The following is an 18,109-nucleotide window of genomic DNA, read 5'->3' on the forward strand; positions in this document are numbered from 1 at the left end:
CAGGCAAACCACAAAATCTGCTGAGATGTTTTCTCTTTTATCTCTGCACTATAAAGGTCTAGAGACTCTTTTAAAAATTAAATCTGGGAATTCAGAGGTGGGCATGACATATCAAGGGGGGCATGCTGTCCATACACTGTCCGTATATGTATCTGTGAGTGGATATCTGTGACAAGAAAGAACAAAATATTTATGGGGTGATTTCAGAGAGCTTTCCCATACCTTTATGGCAGTGGAGGCAATTTGAATATGGTGCAGCCTGCGCAGGGTGCTGTCCCTATCGATGAAATAAGAGGCTGCCAATTGGTGCAGAGTCTCCAGCGTCACCGTGGTACTGTTAATGCTGGGATCACTCGTTTCTGATCTTTTACTCAGCTTCCGCTTGTCCACAAAAATTGTGAGCGATTCCTCTCCTGCACAAGTGAGACATGAAAAAAGAATCAGAGAAAGGAAAACACCCACCATTCTTCCGATTTTACCTTATTTACATGCATTAGCTCTGGTTCTTCTGCAAGGGAAGGAGCAGGGCTAGGGTTGCCTACCTTCAGGTACTAGCTGGAGATATCCTGCTATTACAACTGATCTCCAGCCGATAGAGATCAGTTCACCTGGAGAAAATGGCCCCTTTGGCAATTGGACAATGGCATTGAAGTCCCTTCCCCACCCAAACCCCACCTTCCTCAGGCTCTACCCCAAAAATCTCCAGGTATTTCCCAACCCGGAGTGGCAACCCTAGGTAGGACAGAGCACATGCTTTGAATTCAGAAAATCCCAGGTTCAGTCTAGGGTTGCCAACTTCCAGGTACTAGCTGGAGATCTCCTGCTATTACAACTGATCTCCAGCTGATAGAGTTCAGTTCACCTAGAGAAAATGGCTGCTTTGGCAATTGGACTCTTTGGCGTTGAAGTCCCTCCCCTCTTCAAACCCCGCCCTCCTCAGGCTCTGCCCCAAAAACCTCCCGCTGGTGGCAAAGAGGGACCTGGCAACCCTAGTTCAGTCCCTGATAATTCCAAACAAACAGATCATGGGCAGCATAGCTGAGAAAGACAGATGATTGAGAACTTTTCAGGAGCCACTGCCTGTCATAACAGACAATCTGAAGCTCAGTGGACCAATGATGTGACTTGGTATAAGGCAGATTCATATGTTCATAATATCATTTCTGCCCTCAAGCATATTGTGCATAAAGGGAAACAAGGCAAAGGCCGATCAGCAAGTATGAAAGATAAAACAGTGATATCATTAGCATCAAAATTAATGTGAAAGAAAACTGGGGTGTAATTCTTACAAACACAAGCCTTAATTTACAGTTGCAAATAGATGCATCTGCCCCAGTTGATGAATCTTTTCTCACCAGCTGTAGTCCACAACCATGAAATAGGCTTAGAAGACGATCTAAGCATTCGCTGACAAATGGATGTGATTTGGAAAACTATTCAAGGTTGTGAGTTTTACATACTAAAAAGGATTAATCACACGGTATAGCAAAAGGATGGAAGGAAAGGGAGATTGCTCAGCACCAGAACAACACAGCTGTGAGCCTTATAACTCTGTAAAAGAAAAAAAAGACTATCTGTAAAAAAAAAAAAAAAAAAAAAAACCCTCCAGAGGCAGTTTCATTTCCGTTGCACCAGGCAAAATGAGTGTAAAATACATTTTTGTTCCCTGCTAACCGGAGGAAAAAAGCCTCATATAATCCAATAATTGGTTCATTGGATTAGCCAGTCTTCTAGGTTGATGTTTTTCCCCCCTCTAGCAATGCCACTGTCTTGGCATTCATCAATGCTCAGAGAGTGACATTCACTGTATAGACTGACCTTTGTCCACTATTTCCCAATGCTCTGGCTAGCCTTGGTGTGTACAAACTGCTCCTAAGACTAGATTTTGTTCTTCCTTGATATACAAGAGTATATTTTATTTCCTAACATTTATAGTAGCCTTCACTGATGACAGGTCCTTTTCATTGTTTTTTTTGCTATTTCGTGGTGGGATGGGATGGCCCCCAAAACACACGGCTGCTGATGAAAACAACAGCTCTGTGCCTAGTTTCTTGCCTCTCTCAGCAATACGTAGCAATGAAATGAGTGGCATGGTATAATCTCGTTGTTCATTTCCCCACTCTGCATAATTGATTGGCATGCCATTAAGGGGGGGGGAGACAAAGAAATACCCAATCAGATGATGCCATGACATCACACCTTGCTGTCATGGTCTCTGACATAATTATGGTATTTTGTGTACATGTGCAGAATTAATTCCATGTAGAACTTGAACACAACATACAAACTGAACCACAAACTGAAGAGGTTTGTGTAATGAAAAGCCTGGCAACAGCTTGCAAAATGCAAATGTCCTTAGAACAGGCTGTCTGAATTCTTTCAAGGTCTGAATTCTTTCAAGAGCTAATTAACTTACCCTGGTTTGTCCTTGAAGGGAGAAGAACAGAGTCATTCTTCACTATCTGCCAGAAAGGTGTATCTGAAATTACCCTTCCTGATTCAGCTGCCAGCTGCCAGCTGCTCATATCTCAAGAGCAGAAAAGTCCTGCTATCGTCAAACCTTGAGAAGGTCTACTCAAAGACCTCAAGGCTATAAGTGCAGTAAGCTTCTTGCTTTCTGTAACCTTGCTGAAGGCTATGTTTCCTACTGACCAGATGGTTACATGTTACAATGTGAGCAATAATTGTGTTTTATGATTTATATAGTTATATATTGTATTGTAGATTTCTAAATAGTCTCATTTAATGTGTATTGTACTGAAGATGAGAATGGTATGAAAATTGAGTATAGGGAGTGATCATGGAGCTCAGAAATTATTGTTTATACTTTAAGCAAAATAGACTGAAAGGAAAGGAAGCCCATATTTGGTCATGGGGAGAAGCTAATAACCTGAACAGCTGCAACTGTACATTATTGCACTGCTCATGTTATCTGAAAGTAGGGAGGAAGATATCCCTCCTGATGGTAAAATCAACACTCTTAATGAGTCTGAAACAGTATAAATACAGCCACAGTAAGCCCAGAGAATCAGAACCTTCCAAAGGCTCTCAAGAAAAGGCTGACTGGTATGTATGGCTTAAATACATTACTCTAGACTTTATGAATTAGATACTTTGAACTGAATCGGAATAATTTGACTGTTATATTTTAGAAGTTGGATTTTGAAACGGAATAGTATGTAAGGCTTGCTTTTACTTCATACATTGTAAATACATACATTGTACTTTGACAAGAGTTTTTATAGAAGTGTTAAAGGCTTGATAATCTGCATTTACACATATTTTACTAGAAGTATATCAATAAAAAGACTTGCTTTTTAAAAGTAGGTAAAGTTGTTGAGTCCTGCTTTCTCGATGACTGACTGAATAAGATAACTTCACTTCTCAGTACCGTAAGTGATGCATTCTAAGAGCCTGTCATCTTAACAGCATGACCCGCTTCATTGCATTACTATTCATTATAGGCGGTCATGGCTGGAACTGCCATGATCTTTCCTTGGTTACAGAGATGCACATATTAAATGTAATGCCAGCCCATTCCAGAAAGAAATAATTAAACTGGGTGCTTTTATCATTCAAAACATAGTTCAGTAACTGCTGTTTTCAGCTGCAGCACTAGGTTTTTGGTAACATCTAGTACTGCCTGTGCAGCCAGGCCTTATGTATCAGCCCAGCACTAAGTACCACTGAATCCAATAGGGATTTTTATCAAACAAATGTGTACAGAATTGCAGACTTGGCCTACATTTAATTCTACACAGGTATAGTAAAACACATTTTATTTTCCAGGATTTATATTTGCAATTTAAAGTCTTTGTTCAGCAAAAACCTGTTCCCTCCTATCTCTCAAAGGTGCCTGAAAATACAGGAAGTTGATGTTTCAAAAATATAGAACCCCGCTGTGGCCACTTCAACATGGAGTAGGTTGCACAATAATTAGGAAATGGCAGCCTGAAATAATGAATTATAATCGCATGGGTCTTAGGAGCAACTTCAGGGGTTATTTAAATAGAAAGGCAGCTCACGAGATCCCAGTACAAGAGGCATTAGAATAGTATAGTAACAGCTTTCACTAAATGTACGTAAATATGGCTTGGGAACATGTATTTTTATAATATGTAATAATAGATGTTCCTATGATTAAAAAACTTGGAGCTGTTTTCTGCCTCAAGGCATATTTTTCTGCAGACATATTTGAAAATCCTGGCTTCCAATTTCCCCGTCTTATTAGTAATAGAAGGAACATAAACCTTCAATTTTAAAACCATGCAGCACTACAGTGAGATGTTACATGAAGTATGATGGTATATTTGAAGAAAGCGGCTGGCAAAATATATTGCCCGTAATTCAGAGCCTTTTACGCACGCTGGGTTTCTCACCTATTGCCTGCGATGGCAAATAAAGCTGCATGAATGGGGAAGGTTCTGCTTACACTCCCCCACAGCAAACTACTGGTAAGAGCTACATGCTGACAGAAATCCATCCACAGATCTGCAGTACCATTCACAGCCCGTTCCTGAGCCTTGCAGCAGCCGGGGACGGCGTGGCCAAGGCATCGCCGCAGAGCCTCCAAAGAGGTTTCCCGGCTTCTGCAAGGTGTAGGGTTGCCAGCCAGCAGGTAATACTCTAACAGCCCATTCCTGAGCTGGGGACGGCGGGGAAGAGGTGCAGCAGCGCCTCTTCCTAAGCTGCTCCCCATACGCCATTAAACGGCTTTTTTTTTTTTTGTTTAACCAGGGCCTTTTGTCCCATTGGGAATAGCGAGGCTGCGCCTGCTAAAAAGCAGGTGCAGCACCGCCATTCCCAGCGCCGGCGGAAGTGGCTGAAAGGGGATAGGCTCCCCCGCCCTCGGAACGCCTCCCTGCGCCGGAGTGGCCTCTCCACACCGTTGCTGGTGCCACGGAGAGGCTGCGCCGGTGGAGGGGGAAGGCGCAGTCCCGTGGTGCTCGTCCGCTGCCGGGACTGGCCTTGCTGCCGGCGTGAATGCGTGTAAACGCGTGATTACACACATTTACGCCGGCAGCGAGGTCACACCACCTCCTAAAAACCTTCGGCCCCATTCTCAGGAATGGGCTGCAATTCACTCAGAAACCTTATTATGCAATAAATCTCAGTTGTATTTCAACAATTAATTCCACAACATTGTATACAAAGTATAACAAACATGGTCAAAGTATCACATAGAATCATACAACCAAAATAGCAGCATGACAAATTTCACATAAAGTGAATACAGGTAAGTGTACAATTATCCACTTCTAGTATATATGTCTAATAATGTTTCTTTCTTTCACAACAGGGTAACCATTCATCTGTGGCCAGACAGGCAAGGAAGATGGCCGTTTCTGTTCTTCGTCAGTTACTCTACCTTAATTTCTTCAGTTGTTGTATATTTCCTTTATTTTACACGTTATAGATATAAACTCCCCATGGGGAGTAACTGGTACTTCTGCCTAGATAGGCTAGTTTAATCAGTCAGGATTCAAGGGTTCCCAACTGAGAATTGTTTCACGTATCCCCGTTGGGCAATTGGACTCTATGGCATTGAAGTCCCTCTCTGCCCCAAAACCCTGCCCTCCTCAGGCTCTGCCCCAAAAACCTCCTGCCAGTGATGAAGAGGGACCTGGCAACCCTACCTAGAACAGCCGCCCCATTCAGGTGCCCACCCTGCTGTCTTTGCATTGCCTGATTACCCTGGTCTTAATTGAACTTTTATCCTGCCTGCTGTGGTATTTTCTGGCTTGCCGACTCAGGTGTGTTTATGACCTGCTTTTCTGTCTTTGTATAAGGCTTTGTGATGTTTGGGATGGATTTATTGCTGCTGCTTTTATACTGTCTGTTTTATTCGTCATTGTGTTGCATTTTAAAACTTAAAAAAAAATTGTTGCCCACCTTTGATTTGGTCTCTCGAGAAGCAGCATACAAATTCAACCATTAACGAAATATCTCTGGTAATAGGACTAGAAAACAATACCTCTGCCAGAGTTCTTGGAGAACTGCTGGGCTTCAAGGATCAAAGAGCTGACTCAGCAGAAAGCAGGTGTGTGCCTCAGAATTCTCATATGCGCAAAGAACGATAGAATCAATCATATTGTGCATGTTCTTGATTATTTTGGGACCACAGCTTTGTTAACCTCCCTGGATAGGGCAATAATAGTGTATTTGAAGTGTGTGCCCCGTTAACAAGCTTAAACAGAGACAAATTGACACACACACAGGAAGAAGAGAACACTTCTAACCAGGCCTTGCAATGGTGACCCACTTGGACTCTAACAGTGCCATCCTAAAATGAGTTACACCCTTCTATGTTCATTGAAAGCAATAGGCTTAGAAGGGTGTGACTGTGCTTAGGATTGCACTGTAAATATTTTTTAAATGTGAGTGTTTAATTGCAACAGTACAGCAAAGAGAAACAGAGGGAAATCATCATCCAGAATCAATGTGAGGGCAAAACCAGATGCAAGGGTGGCAAATTCATATGTTTCAGCCCAGATCTGACACAGAGGTTGAGATTTTAAGACCCACTGGCAGTAGTTGTCCAAGTCTGTTCCAGCCCTACTCTCCACCCGAAGTGTGTGTGTGTGTGTGTAAAGTGCCATCAAGTTGCAGCCAACCTACGGTGACTTCAGAAAGGGGCTTTCAAGGCAAGTGAGAAACAGAGGTGGTTTGCCATTGCCTTCCTTGACAGTGTCTTCCTTGGAGGTCTCCCTTCCTGCTTAGCTGCCGAGATCTGACATTGGTAGGGTTGCCAACCTCCAGTGGTGGCTGGAGGTCTCCTGGGATTACATCTGATCTCCAGGCAACATAGGGTTACCAGCTCCACCTTGGGAAATACCTGGAGATTTTTTTGGGCTGCAGCCTGAGGAGGGTGTGGTTTGGGGAGGAAAGGGACTTCGATGGGGTATAATGCCATAAAGTTCATCTTCCAAAGCAGGTGAACTGATCTGTGTCACCTGGAGATCAGTTGTAATAGCAGGAGATCTCCAGCCACCACCTGGAGACTGGCAACAATGGCCGCTTTGGAAGGTGGACTCTATGGCATTGTACCCCACTGAACTTTGCTCAATGCTAGTCAGAACAGACTTTACATGTGTACAGATTGTAGACACATTATTCATTCTACATGATCAGAAATGCTGAATTTTGTAGGATTCTTACCATCTATTCATACCGAACACATAACATGCATGTACACATTATGATCCTCAAATGAACAAATGGGTGTCAGAGACAGGCTAGTGTTTACAATCCTGCTCCCTCCTCCATTCATTCATTCCATGGGCATTTGTTGCATGAAAGGGGCTGGGGTAATTTTAATGTAACTCAAAATCTGGGGGACGGGATCAACAAATCGCTATTATCTTCAATAAATCTACAAGACACTTCAATAAAAATGTATCAAATTTGAACAAAAATCAAGCCAAAGAACTGTAAATGTCAGAACTACTTGAAAAGACGTGTGCAAATATGAGTATCAGAGGTGCAGTGAAGTTACTTTTGAAGACTGTGGCTAAAGTACTGATTGGATACTTCACTGAAAGGAAACTGATCAACTCTTATGCCATTGGTATTACACACCAATCAGAAGTATGAATATGAAAACATATGCGACTGACAGTTGTGGGGGTAAACTGCACATACGCGATGGAGAAACACACGTCATTCCAAACTGGAAGAATATCATTGGAAAATCTGAGTATGCTGTTGATTACAAAATACCTTTTATTGTTAGGGTTGCCAACCTCCAGATGGTGGCTGGAGATCTCCCACTATTACAACTGATCTCCAGCCGATAGAGATCAGTTCACCTGGAGAAAATGGTCGCTTTGGCAATTGGACTCTATGGCATTGAAGTCCCTCCCCTCCCCAAACCCTTAGTTGTAATAGCAGGAGATCTCCAGCTAGCACCTGACGGTTGGCAACCCTACAAAAATAGGCTTGTCTATTTTTCCTGTAGAGGCTAACTGTGGCTGTGGATGGTGGTGGGGGTGGGGTGGGGACAATGGCAATAGTGAGAAAGAGATAGGTAGGAGGAACTTGTCCAGTGGCACACCCCTGATCTGAGTCCCTGGACTTTGGGCAAAATAAAAACATATCAGGAAAACCTCCAACATAACACATGTTTTGGGGAACAGTGTATATGCTTCTGTATTTAAGACAAGTCTGCTATGCCACATTCTGTTTTACAATGTGAAGTGACCAGATGCTGAGATGAACTTCCGTTAAGAGAACTGGCAACTATCTTTAGGGCAGTGAAAGCCAGCTGCTTGATAAGAATCCAGGAATTTGTAGTTGGTGTCACTGATTCTGCATGACTTGCTGCCAGGTTATTCATGTTATGACCAAAGATTTTTTGTTTGTTTGTTTGTTTGTTTAAATTTACTAGTTAAACCCTGGGGAAAATGTTATTACCTCCATAAGAAGGCTGAGGGTTTTCAGCCCAGCAATGGCATCTGACAGGAAATTGCTGAGGGCAGGGACCTAATTTATCGACATTGTACCAATCAGATAATGTCACTTCCAGCATGAACCAGAAGTGGTGCCATCATGTTGGAATGACACTCTAAGATTTACCAAATACTCTATGGCTTAACCAGATCACTTCATTTCCCCCTACTGCTTGCTGGAGTGAAGGTGGGCATTGGGAGGATGGCAACTCTTAGACCACCAGACAAAGAAACTGAGGCTTGTAATGCTGATGACAAAGTAACATGTCTTTGAGGTTTATCCATTCATGCTGGAGGATATTAAAGCAATGCATGGCAGCCCTTACTGTGTCCTTGTTAGGCTGGATGATAGCGTTTGACAAATACGATCTATGGCTTAAAGATATACTTCTCTGCTTTTCTTTTTTCTGCAAAGGATTGTTGGCTAATGTTTTATAGTTTGAAATACTGTAATATTTTAATATAACTAATAAAAATTCTTAGCTATCTGAAGCCACAATTTCCGCAGGATAAACCAACTAGAAATACCACTAACTGTATTATCTCACAGCGGCATGAAAAATATTGCTGATCTCCTCTTTAGGACACCCAAGGGAGGTGTATTTTCTGGGCTTGTGAACAGAGACTTGGGAACATTTCAAAGAAGGCCACGTGTAGAATTTCCCTTTATGGTCAAAAGGGGATAGTTTCACCAGCCAATAGGTTGCAGATGTACACACAAGTCTCACCGCAAAGTCGTTCATTCACCAAATTTGCTTCCCTGCACACTGAATACAAATGTTTGGCAGCTCTATTAAGGGATCAAGAAGGGCACATTTTTCTTACACTGCATAGACACAACAGAAATTCAAAGAAAATGTAGATGTAATTAAAGGGAAAGAAAAGCAATTCTGCTGGAAAAACCCAAAGATGTGATTTTTTTTTTTTTGTACAGTAGCATAATATATCCTACAAATGAAATATCAGAATGGAATCTTACAACAGGCAAAGACAGCATGAGGGTTGAATGCCAACAGTTTATTACAAAAGTCAGCCTATGGCTGGAAATGAGCACATTCTGCTGCTCTGATTGCAATTATTTCAAGACAACCTACATGTTATATGGATTTCTGTGTAACTTCCCCATTTTATAAAACAAAACAAAACTGCAAAGCAACCTCCAGAGACTTTAATTAGAAACAACGTGTGAGTGGAGAAGAGTGCTGCTGAACCCACGCTCCACCCCCCACAATAACCCATTCAAGGCTGTTGTGGTTGGTAGAAGGACTTCCAATAGCCCTGCCAAAAAGTCAGAAGCATGTGGTGCCACATTGCCTGGGAGGGGATTCTTGTAATTGCTCCAAGCAGTTGTTGTAGTGCCAGTGGTTGCTGCGCGAATGATATGGCTACGGGTAAGCAGCTGTTCATGGCCCTGTTCCATCACCAATTCTGATTAGCTGCATGTAAGCATTTTGACTGTTGGCCTTTGACTCCTCTCTTTATAGAGTTTCTTTTTTTCTCCAGTTTTTCCCTCTGCTCAATATGCCTTAAAAAAAAAAAAGGTAAAGGTCCCCTGTGCAAGCACCGAGTCATTCCTGACCCACGGGGTGATGTCACATCCCGACATTTACTAGGCAGACTTTGTTTACAGGGTGGTTTGCCAGTGCCTTCCCCAGTCATCTTCCCTTTACCCCCAGCAAGCTGGGTACTCATTTTACTGACCTCGGAAGGATGGAAGGCCAAGTCAACCTTGAGCCTGCTACCTGAAACCAACTTCCGTTGGGATCGAACTCAGGTCGTGAGCAGAGCTTGGACTATTTTATTTCCCTATTTGATACAACAATTCATATGCATGTGGGTGAACCAGCACTTCAGTCTTACACTGCACTCCAAGGTTGTGTGTGTGCGTGTGTGTGCATGCAGGAGGCAGCTTGTTTAAGGTGGGGGAGATGGGAGGCGAAGAACACTGGTTACTGAGATCAGTTGCTGCTGTATGATATAGTTCAAACTGTCAAAGACAGTTCACTGAAATATATTGAATGGTTATTTAGTAGGGAGTAAAGCGAGAGGAGTGAGGGGAAGAAAAAAAAAGGCAGGTCTATTCCAATGTGCCATGCCAATCTGAAAGGACAGGTCAAACCTGGTGAGAAATTCAGCAGAAGGAAATGTCATGAGCACTCCTATCTGTGGTCTCCCGGTTCCAGCTGTGCCTTTAATTCATTTGACTGCAATGCCACAGGGGATTGGGGGAAAAAAGGAAACTTGTGTATTTTATCAAGTCAAATCAAATTTATTTTGATGGAAGATCAGCTCTGGATAAAAAATAAATAAAAGTTAGGTTAAAATCATAAGACTATTAATGGTTCTGGGAAAGATGATTTGAATAGGAGGAATAAAGATCATCTATGGGGTTAGATTTTCCGTCAGCCGTTTGAGGATCCCACAAGACCGAAGGCAAAATTTAGCTACTTGTGTGGTTATCTCCTGGGAGAAGTCTGCTAAGAGAAGGGAAACTTCTTCAGATCTCCCAGGGAAGGTTGACAATACGGGGGGGGGGGGGGGGGGGATGTACTGCGATCTTATATCATTGTAAAAAGGGCACTGGAGCAGAACATGTTCTATGGTTTCCACTTTCTCAGTTTTGCATGGACATAATCATTGGTAAAAAGGAGTATGGTGATACCTGCCTTTCAGGAGGGCTGAAGGTAAGGCGGTATTGTATCACAAATTCTATACAGTTCGCTCATGGAACTTCTCTCCATTAGTTCTTTGTCTACGGCCTTCATGTTGGAGACAGGTGGCCTGTTACATGGCCCAGTGCAAAGAGCTACCAGTCAGGACTAGATCAAGGCCAGGAAGGGCCACCTCTCACCCAAAGCACATATGTTTACAAGGAAACTCATGCCAACTGATGCTGGTCATCTGTGCACCTGATTTGGGCTGTTACAAAACACAAAACAGGATTTCTCAGGGCACTGGAGAATCTGCAATGTTAGCACATGGGAATGTTTCTACAGAATTGTGTTTGGGTTGAACACACAGTTAAAAGTCCTTATGACTGCCACAAGAACTTTGGATCACACGGGTGCTGGGAATTCTATAGTCTTGGGAAGCTACTATTTGCCCCATTAGGGACACTTTTGTGTAGCAATCATTAACTGGCTCCCCAGGGCCATCTCAGATCAAGAAAACAGAGGGCTGGAGGAATGCTGACACCCCTTCTCCATGCACTTTGTGGTCCTGATCAGAATCAGTCCTTCATGCACCTGGAATGTATGGAACTCGGTGCATGTCTGCTAAAAAATAATTGTGGCAGCCACAAGGAGTTTCTGTCATGTGAATCAGCTTTAAGTATGTGAAGGGAAAAGCCACTTCATGGTGATTCCTATACTTAAAAAATAACCATTTCAAGTGAAGAGGGCAACTTACAGAAAACAATTTGCCCTGACACTCCCCCACAAATGATGACATGAAACAACAGAAAATGGGCTGCAATAGGTATCTGTCTGGTCGGCCTTTTGGACAGATCCACCACGACTCCAAACTCAGATGGCACTTCCACTGGCCTTGCTTATCAATGCCTGCACAGCTGTATGTGCAGAGAAGTGTCATGCTTCATCCTGCTCCCCTGATGTGCTGTAAGGCTCCTACCAGGTTCAAAAGATGGCACTCAGCATCAAGGGCACTTTTTCACAGCACAACCAGCCGCAAGGCATGCGTTGGCCTGTTCCAGATGCCCTCATCACGCCAAATGTCTCAGGATGCTGGCCAGTTAGCCCTACCTATCCTGACTAACCTGGCCTATCCCTGCCAACTAGTTGGGGCCTAACCAGGCCTATTTAACTGGGGGAATCCAGTCCACAGAGACAGAGCAGGACAGGCAAAAAAGGGGCTTAATGCTTAGCTAATATGGCAAAATCCTGAAAAAATTCTGTTTGGCCCTGACTAGAGCGACCAGCTGGCCCTGCACTACCCCTAGGGAGGGAGGGTGGGTCAGCTGCAGCAAAAATGCTGTAGAAGTAGGGCTGGCAGGTCCCCCCCTCTCCTCCAGCAGGAGATTTTTTTTGGGGGGATTGCACGCACGAGGCTGCGAGCAACACAACCCTGTCACTTCTGGTTTACTTCTGGAAGCACCATAGCACAATGGGGTGATTTACCATTCAAACCTCCATTTGAGTGGTAAATCGTCCCATTGTGCTGTGCCGCTTCCAGAAGTCAACCAGAAGGTACAGGATCACTTTGCTCATGGCCACGCGCACATGCGATCCTTGCTGCCAGCTGGTTGATGGATTGGCAGGCAATTGCCCACCATTCCAAGCCGGCTGGCAACCCGGTTGCCAGCCTCCAGGTATTAGCTGGAACAGCTAATCTAGAACAGCTAGATTCAAGTCCAGTAGCACCTTAGAAAACAACAAGATTTGGGGGGGTATAAGCTTTCAAGCTTTATTTGATGAAGGCAGCCTTGACTCTCAAAAGCTTATACTCTGAAAATCTTGTTGGTTTGTAAGGTGCTACTGGACTCGAATCTAGAAATTCTAGAGACAACGTAGATCTGCCTGGTCACTTATTTTTTTGGAGGGGTTTTTCCACATCTCCAGCATCAAAGTATAGTATGCACCTATGAAAGAGTAACAGCAGCAGGCCCCTAGAGAGCCCTCCCAATAGACGTTTGGACAACACGATCTCAATGGGTGTTTTGTTAGTCGCCTAAGATTGTGCTTTTTCAAACGGCCTTCTATCTGTAAGTTTTAAGATTTTGCCTACCACACCATAGGGTTGCTCTTGGTAAATGTTTGAAACTGATGGCTCTTGTACTTGAATGGGCTAAGTCTCATGGGCTTTTAAAGTTTGAGATCTGTAGAGGATGATAAACTGCAGTGCTTCCACCAATCCCCGCTCTATGAAAGAAGAAGAAGAAGAAGCGTTTCTCTACCACTTAAGGGAGACCCAAACTGGTTTACAATCACCTTCCCTTCCCCTCCCCACAACAGACCTGTGAGGTAGATGGGGCTGAGAGAGCTCTTAATAGAACTGTAACTTGCCCAAGGTCACCCAGCTGGCTTCGTGTGTAAGAGTGGGGAAACAAATCCAGTTCACCAGATTAGCCTCCGCCGCTCATGTGGAGGAGAGGGGAATCAAACCCGGTTCTCCAGATCAGAGTCCACCACTCCAAACCACCATTCTTAACCACTGCACCATGCTGGCCAATTGTCCTTAAGGTCCATGTCTTCTTTCACTTTGATTTGCCAGAGATAAAGGTATGAAATGAGGCAACAACACAGTATATCAGAACTGTGGATCTATTCCAATTTAAAAACCTATGTTGCAAGACTATCCCAATACAAACATATTTTGATTCCCTCCTTTTAGTGCTGTTCAATATTAGCATGATTGGAGCTGTACCATCCGAACAGAGATGCTATTTTACTCCAGGCTACAACCAATTCAAAATAGACAACTCCTGAAGTGGCAGATCCGTGCACTGTACCTGACAAGAATATTTTCATCAGCATTTTGCAAAAAAAAAAAAAAAACAAACAAACAAAAACATTAAGTTTTATACAATTGCACTGTCTGTCAGCATGCAGAAAAGAGAGAGGCTTCTTTTTTTTTGAGGGGGTGCTTCTCTTCAGTGAGATTTTGATCTATCTGCTGTTTTCTGGAGGGGAAAAAAGTTATGATGGGGTTTAATGTATTGTTATCTTAAATGACAAAAGGAAGCTATATCTGGAAAGGACCTTTACGGGATTGATGCTGCAGTGAGATGCTATAGAAAATCATGTAGCTGTAAAGCAGAACAAGGTGACTCTCGTTTCCTTAATATACAGCTGAAGCTTCACTCACAGAAACAAATTAAAGAAAATTTTCATATGAATAAAAGGTGTTTGACAAGATTGTCTGGTGGGAAGGCTACAAAATCACAGGAATTATCTTTAATACAATCACCCACCAAGGGAGAAACCAGTTTTGTTCAATTGTCACTTTTTGTTGGTGCCTGGGTGGGTAATTCCGAGCATTAATTTCTTTCCTGCTGCATAATTCCTATTCTTTCTCTTCACTGGATTGTTTTCCCCTCCCAGCCTATTACCAAATGGATGGTGTATCTCTCTCCCCCACCCCATCTGCCCCATTCATTCCAAATTCCATGCACGATGGCACTGCTTTCAAAACAGCGTGTGAGAATTTAGTTATGCTGTTTCCATTAATGCTAATGGGAGCCATGTGGATAAAGATATCTGTGTACTCTTGAATATTTTTGTCTACCTGTGGTCTCAGTCACAGGAGGAAATGTGCATTCCACAGTCACCTGAAAGGCTTGTTAGCTGGAAAGTCCTCCCAGAACCAACTGCTGCTGCTTTTTTTTATGTTGGACAACTTCAACTGTAATAGCTCTCTGGATGGGTTCAGTATGAAACCTGAATAATCATAGCAAATAAGATTCTATCAAGAATACAGAAAAAAAGAGGAGCATTGTTGGATCAGAGTAAGGCAAGGCTGCCAAGATAAAGAGTCTAGGAGAACTAAATTCTGAGGATCCCTAGTTAATCACCCATGTGAGTCAGGTAAGCCATGTGATTTGTTTTCATATCATATTTGAGTCGGGTCTGAATGGTATGATAGTGGACCCAGAGAGAATCTGTCCAAGAATCAACCATGGTAGCCCTGGTCCGATGGTCCATCTAATCTGGACTACTGTCTGGTGAGCCCACAAACAGGTCATTAACAGCCTAATCTCATGCCTGCCCCCTGGGAAAGTGGCAGTTAGAGTTTGGTGGAGGATAGGGTAGGATGCCATCTCAAAATCAGTTTAGATTAGGGCTGTGAATCCCCCAGTTCCAGGTGCCCTTCGCCACTCTGAGAAGCAGAGGGAGATTAAAAAAACAACAACAACCTGGCAGCATCACATGTAGCACTTCTGGTAAAAAAATGGAAGTGAGATAGGGTAGCTCTAGTCAGTCAGTCAATTTATTAATGTTATGGTTACGGACCTTAACAATAGCAAATTTACAATTGTACATGAAAATTACAATAACTGCAAAGGCCAAAATGACAACAAAAATAATATAAGCTAAAATCTGTACATTCAGATCTGTACTATACAATTTAACAATATGATAAATCACCCAACCTTTACCTTACTGTGATTTAATCTGCACCATGGCATTTACAAATCTCTCAGTTTGTACAATAATAAAATCAAAGAAACCACACTATGTGTAATATTTAAATTAACATCTGCCAGTAAAAATCTTTTGTGGGGCTCGTCTGTGACCAATACATATGGAATATTCTGTGTTAATCTGGGTCAGCTAGACATATACCTGTCTGATCCTGGAGGTGGAGGTGATAGATGGGTCACATTATCTCCGTGAGTTGGTTCATTCTCCCATGCCACACTAGGCTTTGTTTTTTTAAAGAAACACTCTTCCATTCTTATATTATGGCACTAAGCCAAGAAACAATAATAATAGACTTGGGGTGCAATAGTCTTCTCAAGTATTCTGTTTTCTCCAGATTTTAAAGCACTAGATAACCTGCTCTTATTTACAACATGAAACTTATGTATTGGGAATTCTCAGCTGTTCCCTTTTTATTGCAGAATTTTGCACAAAATATGGACAATATGCATAGCTTTCAATTCCTTTGGTTTGTATGACACCATCAAAGAGCAACCAAATTCATCAGGGGGCTAGAGCAACTGCCCGATGAGGAGCGGTTAAAATGCTTAAGGCTGTTTAGCTTGGAAAGAAGGTGGCTAAGGGGAGACATGATAGAGGTCTATAAAATCATGCATGGCATTGAGAGAGTGGACAGGGATAAGCTTTTCTTCCTCTCTCATAATACTAGAATGCAAGGTAATCTGCTGAAGCTTGAGGGTGAGAGATTCAAAACTGATAAAAGGAAGGATAAAATATAAATGATTTTTTTTTTTGTTTAGACTTGGGTGTTATCCCCAGATATCTCACTATGTATATGCAAATATTCCAAAATCCAAAATGAACCAAAATCAAAAACACTTCTGGTCCCAAGCATTTTGGATAAGGGATCTCAGCCTATACTCTCTAAGTTAAACTAGAATCCAAGAGAAGTGGAACAGAGCACCAAACGAAATTACAAAACATTATAGGAACAAAATGAATGAGATCTGCTCATGCTGAATGTGTGCATTCCGCTGAGATCAATGAGACTTATTCCCAAGCTTATTGTCCAGCTTGGTAAGTGTGCTGGATCTCATTTCATTCATCTCTGCTTGGAAAAGATGCATTCAGCTTACATTAATAATTTCCCCAAATACTAGAATTTATTTTTCTAAATAAAGCATTTAAAATGCCACACAAAGAGCAACACGAGGGGGCATGGTCCCTTCCCCCATCACAGGTGGTTAATCCTTTTACACAATTAATGTATACCTCCTGCCAAGTTTAAATGGCTGGGAAGAATACTGATTCAGCTGCTTCATTAGAATGACCTTACCTCCCAGGGTTGCTGACAGCAGGAAGTGTGTCCCATATTTCTTGATAAGGTTTTCTGTGATTTGCTGAAGGGTAGGCCTCCTTCCTAGTAGTCTTATGTTTCGGAAAAATTCAGGGGCAAGAGGCAGAGGGGAGCCAAGAAAATTCTTCCTTTCAACAGCTAAGTTATTTACTTTCCAGCGGCCAAATTCCCTGGAATGAAAAAAAAAAATCCTCATTTTAAAAATGCATCATTTACTAAATGTGTTTTCATTTACAGAGAGCACCAGCTTGTTGTCTAGTTGGGCGGGGAGGCATGCCATTTCTGGAAACCTTGCTTGTCATTCATTAGAAACCTAAAGCAAGCCACAAGTGAAAAGTAGGGGAGGGATTATTTCACACTCAAAAATCACTGTGAGGAGAAAAACGATCTTATAACAAACAAGATGCTTGAGATTTTTTTTAATGCTGTTGCCATATTTCACTTTGCAGAGCATGGCCATCGTCCAAAACAGGTTGATTTTCTTTTCCATGGAACACAGGTAGATGATAACTCATCACTCACCCATGAATGCCTTTTGTTTTTGCTGTGATGCAGAAGACAATGAAAACACCATTTTGTCTCTGATGAAAAAAAACTGCAGGCTAACATTGGGTAGTAGGTATGCTTTTCAAGCTGAAACAACTCTGGTTTTTAGGTTGTGAACATTTTTAGCAATGCTTAAAAAGAAAAGCTTCCCCTTTCCAGCTGTTCCCAGTGCTCATTGTGAAAATATCGACTTACTCATTCAGACTCCCTCTTTCTCAAGTGTCCCCAGTAGCATTTACAGGTCACCAAACATGACTGGACATTGTTGCATTGTGATGTCGTCATGTTTCACAGCATGATCCCCGATCAAGTGGTGCATGACTTGTAGCAGCCAACAGAAACAAGGGTGCAGAACAAAAACAATAAAAGAAGGTTCACAATCCTAGCCCAGTACATATGTTCCAATTACATGTTCAATCAAACAAACATAGAGGGGAGCAAGAAAGAGCACATTGGCCCTGCTCCCTGCTTCCATGTCATCACCGGCTAATGAGTAGTGTCTCTATGTCAAGAAAGTTACACTTGTAGGTTCAGTCCCCATGATCAGAAACAGTAGGATAGCCGAGTTCCCAATGATGGGGACAGTGTGTATGCATGTACACTTCCTCCATGTGTAGAAGTGGTGCTCACACTATCATGTG

At 42.5% G+C, this 18,109-nt stretch overlaps 1 protein-coding gene across 1 annotated transcript in view; it reads right to left on the reverse strand.

The window, feature by feature from the left end:
- Positions 1–18,109, reverse strand: part of BRINP3 (BMP/retinoic acid inducible neural specific 3) — a 302,264-nt gene that overhangs the window by 136,772 nt on the left and 147,383 nt on the right. Inside the window, exons 2-3 of the mRNA XM_056845184.1 lie at positions 16,902–17,092; positions 223–413 (exon numbers count right to left, since the gene is read on the reverse strand). Coding sequence (XP_056701162.1) covers positions 223–413; positions 16,902–17,092 — 382 coding nt within the window. The remainder of the gene's footprint in view (positions 1–222; positions 414–16,901; positions 17,093–18,109) is intronic.

The sequence above is a fragment of the Euleptes europaea genome, chromosome 2, assembly GCF_029931775.1.
Source record: "Euleptes europaea isolate rEulEur1 chromosome 2, rEulEur1.hap1, whole genome shotgun sequence".
NCBI lineage: Eukaryota > Metazoa > Chordata > Lepidosauria > Squamata > Sphaerodactylidae > Euleptes > Euleptes europaea.